Below are 6,363 nucleotides of genomic sequence, written 5' to 3'. Positions count from 1 at the left end.
GGGGGGCAGGGAAATAGAAGGCAAAGAAATGGGGGACAGGGAAATGGGGGGCAGGGAAATGGGGGGCAGGGAAATAGAAGGCAGGGAAATGGGGGACAGGGAAATGGGGGGCAGGGAAATAGAAGATGGGGAAATGGGGGGCAGGGAAATAGAAGGCAGGGGAATAGGGGGCAGCTTCTTGCTGGGTGAGAAAATGAAATACAAGAAACGAAAGCTGGATTGCCACTGCACTGCAATCTTCTCACACTTGAGTGCTGCATCGAGCCGTACTTCACTTGGTTCTCAGACAAAACAGCAGCTGCTTACGTGAGGAAACGTAGCGAGTGTCCAGTGCATGTTCTGCAGCAGCAGAAGACCAAAATGTGTGTGTTTGTTCTCCTGTAGCAGAAGAGCTAACAGCCCTTCTCCATGAGCTGCGTGGTCGTGGAGGTTGCGTTCAGGGTCCCATCCCATCTTCCCCTCGCCGACCCAATTTTGAACATCTCTTCCAGTGCAAGGGGCAGATCCTTTCTTCAGGCGTTTCTAAGTTCCTAAGAGGGGCAAGGCTTCCTCAGGCCATGGGTTTCCTGGATGCCTTCAGCCCCTGGGACCTGAGCACATGGCGAGCGCTCGGTGCCAACCTTGGATGGATTGAACACTGTGGGACAGATCACAGCTGTCATCGCTCCCTTTGAGGCTGCCAGAAGCATTCTGCTGTTTGCATCTTAGTGTCCTGTACAGGGAATAGGAAAAAATGCCTTTTGGGGGGCACAGGTGGCAGTGCATCTGCGTGCACCCCTGCGTGGCCATCATGCATCGCCAGGGAGCCGCTGCCACAGCGTCGTGGAATCACGGACTCCTAGAATGGCTTGGGTTGGAAGGGACCCCAAGGATCATCATGTCCCAGTCCCCTGTGGGATGGCTGAGATTTGCCTTGCTCTTGGTGATGAGGCAGCGGGGCTGCACGTGGTGCAAGGGCGACGGGCTCCAGTTCTTTATTCCTTATGGGAAAGCGGTGCAGCTCCGCCAAGGGGACCTCGGAGGGCCAGCTGGTCCAACTCCCCTGCAGTGCACGGGGACAGCACAGCTCCATCACGTTACCCAGGGCCTGATCCGGCCTTGTCCCATGGTGTCAGGGCAAATGGAAGGGATCTTTCCCTTTGGTGCAGCCCTAGGAAAGAGGAAAGGAGCAAAGGAGCAGCGTTAGCACCGCGGATGGGAGCGCTGAGCCGCGCGCCGGCGCTTGGTGCCATCTACCTGCTCTCCTTGGTATAAGCACGAGCCTATAAAAAACTAACGAGGCTTAATTAACCAAAACCTTCCGAAGTAAATGCCGGGACGTGTAGCAGCTTCTTTCAGCTCTCACGGAGCGAGCGCGCCGTTTGCTTTCGGTGCAAGCTGCGTCTTTGGGGGGAAGAATCGTGCCCTGCTTTCCACGTTGTTCTTGGGCAGCTCCTGCTCTGCCTGGGATCACGCAAAGCCTGAGTCACTGGGTCAGCTTAATTAAATCACAGCGCAGCTGAGCTGATGCTGTACAGATTGGCTGCTGCTTTCTTCTGAAGTGGTGTCTATGGCAAAGGCAGAGGTCACTGCCGTGCTGCCAGTGCGGCGAGCTCATGCCGAGCTGCCTGCTGGCTCCGTCACTTGGATCCGCGAGGGCTTTCGCTGCCTTTCCGTGGCTTAGCCAGCTCCCAGCACAGCATTTCTCTAAAGCAGGTCCCCGTTTACGCAGCTGCTCAAACTTGGGATAGTCTGTGACTCTACGAAATGCCAGTTTTGCAGCACTTACAGCTAGGCAGCTCAGGACAGGAGGCAGCGACTGCGTTAGGGTCACGCATCTGAGCCACAACCGCGTCTCTGCAGTGAATTCAGGTCACTTTTATTCAGAGATCAGACCAACAGATCCTTGCACGCTACACTTCCACCCCGATTTGCACTGAAGACCCTTCAGTCCCGCTTGAGCGCTTCTTGTTTAACCCCTAATCCCCAAGCAGCTCACTCTGTTCGCTGAGCACTGCCTCGATCCTGGAGGGACCCGATGAGCAGCGCACCTGGGGCGTGGGCAGAGCCACATCACACCTGCATGAAATCCAGAGGCAATTAGAAGGAAGAGCAGACAGCAGAGCAGCCTGCTTGATGAGCAGAGGGAGCACAGCCTGGCCAGTGCAAGAGGGGCTGAGTGGGATCCTGCAGCAGATCAACACCAGAGGAATTGCTTTGGAGGGGGAGAAGAGCTCGCAGCAAAACCCTTACAGCAAAGCCCTTGCAGCTTGCTCCACGATCAGAGGTGAGTGCTGGCTCTTCGTGAACGGCTGCAGGGAAAGGAAAGTGGCGGGGGGGGGGAGGCAAAAGGATGAAACAAATGCCGTGCTGGCAGCAGGAGCTTTGGAAAGGAGTGAGAGCCTCGAGTGCTTTTCCCAGTGCTGGGTCGCCTGGCTGGGTGTGAGAGCTGGGAGGACTGAGGTTGGTGCCGTGGAGCTGTCAGCGGGGCTTCGGATGCCGACAGGGGCTTAAACAGCTGCGAGATCCCTCAAGGGACTGGAGCAATGGAACAACCCATGGATGGTTTTTATTCCTCCACCGAAGGAGATGGGCAGGACTCGCTCAATGGCAGCGGCAGTAGGAAGAGCTGGGTGGAGGGAGGCACCCCCACGTTGTCTTTCCATGGGGTGGCAGCTGCTTTCCTCTTCCTTCTCATCCTCCTCACGCTCCTGGGCAACACCCTGGTGTGCGTGGCTGTCATCAAGTTCAGGCACCTGCGCTCGAAGGTCACCAACTTCTTTGTTATCTCCTTGGCTGTGTCTGACCTCCTCGTGGCCGTGCTGGTGATGCCTTGGAGGGCTGCTGCCGAGGCCGTGGGCTTTTGGCCCTTTGGGGCATTCTGCGACGTCTGGGTGGCTTTTGACATCATGTGCTCCACAGCCTCTATCCTCAATTTGTGTATCATCAGCGTGGACCGCTACTGGGCCATCTCCAACCCCTTCCGCTACGAGAGGAGGATGACGCCGCGTGTGGCTTCCGCCATGGTCGGGGTGGCATGGCTGCTGTCCCTCCTCATTTCCTTCATCCCCGTGCAGCTGAGGTGGCACAAGGATGGGGAGCTCCTCAACCAGCAGGAGAACGTCACCCAGGAGAGCTGTGATTCTCGCCTCGGCAGGACGTACGCCATCTCATCTTCTCTCATCAGCTTCTACATCCCCGTTGCCGTCATGGTTGTGACCTACAGCTGCATCTTCCGCGTCGCCCAGCGGCAGATCCGCAGGATGTCCTCCTTGGAGAGAGAACACACCCAACGCTGTCATCACAGCGGTGAGTGCCCTCACGGGGCCAACCTGAAGGCCTCCTTCAAGAAGGAGACCAAGGTCCTCAAGACCCTCTCCATCATCATGGGCGTCTTTGTCTTCTGCTGGCTGCCTTTTTTTGTGCTCAATTGCGTGGTGCCCTTCTGCGACCTCGACCGACGCAAGCCAGGAGAGCTGCCTTGTGTCAGCGAGACCGTTTTCAACACCTTTGTCTGGTTCGGGTGGGCCAACTCTTCCCTCAATCCCATCATCTATGCCTTCAACGCCGATTTCCGGAGGGCTTTTGTCACCATCTTGGGCCGTGGGTACCTTTGCTCCAGCAACGCGGTGGAGACGGTCAACTTCAGCAACGAGCTGGTCTCCTACCACCGCGACACCTCGTGTCCAAAGGACGTGGTGACCCTCAGCCACCCCCACGCTGTTCTGCAGGTGGAGAACAACGAAGTCTCCTCCGAGAAGCTTTCCCAGCTCTCCTCCCACAGCAGCTGCCCTGCGGTGGCCCGTGTGGAATACGAAGCAGCCATCTCCTTGGAGAAGATAGCAGCGCTCAGCAGCAACGCGTTGGACTGAGATGGGCGGGAGCAGCGTGGTGGGATGGAGATGGATGGATGCGAGCAGGGACTACTACAGCTGCCTGTTTTCTGAGGCCTTTAAGGATAACACGAACGCTGCTCTCTCTCTGGCTGGCCAGGAGTTTGCATTCCTGATTGTGGAGCGACGGATTTATTTTCAGATGGCTCAAAGGATCCAGATGCTTTGCTTTTCTTTGTAACCTACAGCTTCAGACCCAGCCCAGGTGTGCAGTAGAAATCTGGGTGGCTGCCCTCTCTCTCTTTCCCTTTGACCCCCTAGGAAAATGCCTTCTGCAAAAGGCAAAACCACAACAGCTTGAATTCCTCTTCCCTTGCGTCTGCAGAGAGATGAGGCTCGTTGCTTTGTTCGTGCAAGCTGTCCTGCAGGCCACGACATGCACCATGCACGCAGCCACCCTTCCCAGAGCCCCAGGGCTGTGCTCGTCCTGAGCATGCTGCAGGGTGCTCGCTGGTGAGGAGTTGGGTGAACTGTAGGATGAATGTGTTCCAGCCCCAGGATGCTGAACCATTTGCTCAGAGCCCTCAGGAACGAGCCCTTCAGGCTCCAGGAGGACAAACCCAGGTTTCAGAGCACGGATATTGCTGTTCTGCTCTTGTTGCTTGTGCCACGTCTTCCACCTCCTCCTTTTTGCCATGCATTTCTTTCCCCTTTTTACTCCTTTCTCTCTCTGACTCATTAAGGATCCTTCCTGCCCTGCCTCATTTCAGTACTAATGACTTCTAAAGCAGCACTCCTTGCTCACCTGTGCTCTTTGATCAGCCCCCTCCTGTGCTCCTTGGAGCTGTGTCTGCTCCAAGTGGCAGCAAAGATCCCCAGTGCTTGGCTGCTGCCTGGGACATGAAATGTGTTCTGCTCAGTGCTTGCTCCAACGCACAGCACGTCCACGTCGCCTTCCATCCAAGACATCCTCTGCTCTCTGCACAACAGCAGAGCCTCCCTCCTCCTCCCCGGCAAACACGAACAAAGCAGAAAGCAGTAATTACAGACTAACCGTAATTGTTAAATAGAGCCCAATTATAGTCAAGTTACAGCACAGTCAGCGTGAGAAAGGAGCAGGGCTCGAGTTCCTGAGGTCGATGCTTGGGTGTTCCTATGGGGGCACTGCTCAGACTCACCTTGGTGGCCATCCCCCTGCACAGCAGTGATGGCAGAGGGACAACAATGACCCAGCACAGCTCACTGCATCCCTGTTATCTACCGTGATGTGCAGAAGAAACAACGGAGCAGGTGATGGGAACCTTTGATGGAGGTGGGTCCTCTCCTTCATATAGTTACCGTCTGGATTCCAGATCTATTTGATTTTCTATTGGTTGCTTCCTGCTTCTCTCCATTCCCCACAGCTCCACTGGGAGCATCCTCCTCCCATCCCGAGTCCTCCTCCTCCCACCCCAAGGTGGATGGCAGAATAACAGAGCCCTAATGCTCTGAGAGCCGTGCTGTGCTGCTGGAGGTGCTGGGACCTCAGTGGGATCTCATTATGCTCTGGTTACACCAGGGAGAGGCACCCAGGTCCCTTTGGGCTCCTCCATGTGGGCACATTGCAACCAAGGGAGAAGGAGCAGAGCTTCCACCTCTCCAGCGTGGCTGCAAGCTGTGCTTATAGGAGAGAGAGAGGATGCTCTGAGGCCAGGAAAAGGGCTGCTCTGCTCTGTGCAGTCACAAAACAAGGGATGGCATGGGGTGGGGGCTGCTTGTTGCCCTGAAAAGTGAATTTATACATGTGTATATATATATATATACTTTTATGTATGTATATATACTTCTGTGTTTAAGTGAATGCCCTGAGTAGTGAAGGGGCTGAGTGGTGCAGATGCTGATGCAGGCTGTGTGACTCTGCTTTGAGCAGCTGATGTTGGATGTCCCCTCATCAGGCAGAGGCTCCAGGTGGGGGATACGAAGGCCTGGGGGGGGGACTCTTAGGAGCCTGGAAGGAGCTCTTGAGAAATCACAGCCAATCTAAATGGTAATTGTGAGCAATCAGCGAGCTCCAGGGAGCGTTAACCATGTGCTGCCTTGAGCATGGAGCAAGCCCAGGTGCCATGGCGTGGTTCTTCTCTGCTCCCACAAATGGGACCAGGGCCACCTGGATGTGCCAAACTCATTGGTTGTCCCCAAACCCGGGCTCTGGGCTTCCCCTGAGGACAGCAAAAAGGAGGCCAAAGCCCCCAGAGGGAGGAACACGTGCGACAGGGGACATCGCTGCGATAGGGGACATCACCGCGATTCATTTGGGGCTACGGGAAATCACTGCCGCTCACTCTGATGCTGGAGGAAATCACTGCCGCTCGCTTTGATGCTGCAGGAAATCACCGCGATTCGCTTATGTTATGGGGGGTGGGGGGGGGGAACAAAAAAGAAAGAAGAGTTGAATTGGCCCAAAGGAAACCCCCGGGCGGCGCAACTCCTCCCCCCCCGCCCACGTGCACGGCCGCGCGTCCCCGCGGTTTCCGCACACGTGGCCGCCGCTTCCTGCGGGGCGAAAGGGAAA

The 6,363-nt window shown here is 56.1% G+C and overlaps 1 protein-coding gene across 2 annotated transcripts in view; it reads left to right on the top strand.

The window, feature by feature from the left end:
• Window positions 2,101-6,363, top strand: part of R3HCC1 (R3H domain and coiled-coil containing 1) — a 13,531-nt gene continuing 9,268 nt past the window's right edge. The window contains exon 1 of one of the 2 annotated variants that reach the window (XM_021374854.1): window positions 2,101-2,266. In XM_021374854.1, the coding sequence (XP_021230529.1) occupies window positions 2,116-2,266 (151 nt within the window). In that variant the 5' untranslated portion in view covers window positions 2,101-2,115. Of the gene's footprint in view, window positions 2,267-4,648; window positions 5,125-6,363 lie in introns of those variants that run through there. The other variant, XM_021374855.1, reaches the window with a different exon arrangement.

The sequence above is a fragment of the Numida meleagris genome, chromosome 21, assembly GCF_002078875.1.
Source record: "Numida meleagris isolate 19003 breed g44 Domestic line chromosome 21, NumMel1.0, whole genome shotgun sequence".
Taxonomy (NCBI): domain Eukaryota; kingdom Metazoa; phylum Chordata; class Aves; order Galliformes; family Numididae; genus Numida; species Numida meleagris.
The sequence above is the reverse complement of the archived record's forward strand: the minus strand, read 5'-3'. Positions and strand labels throughout refer to the sequence as shown.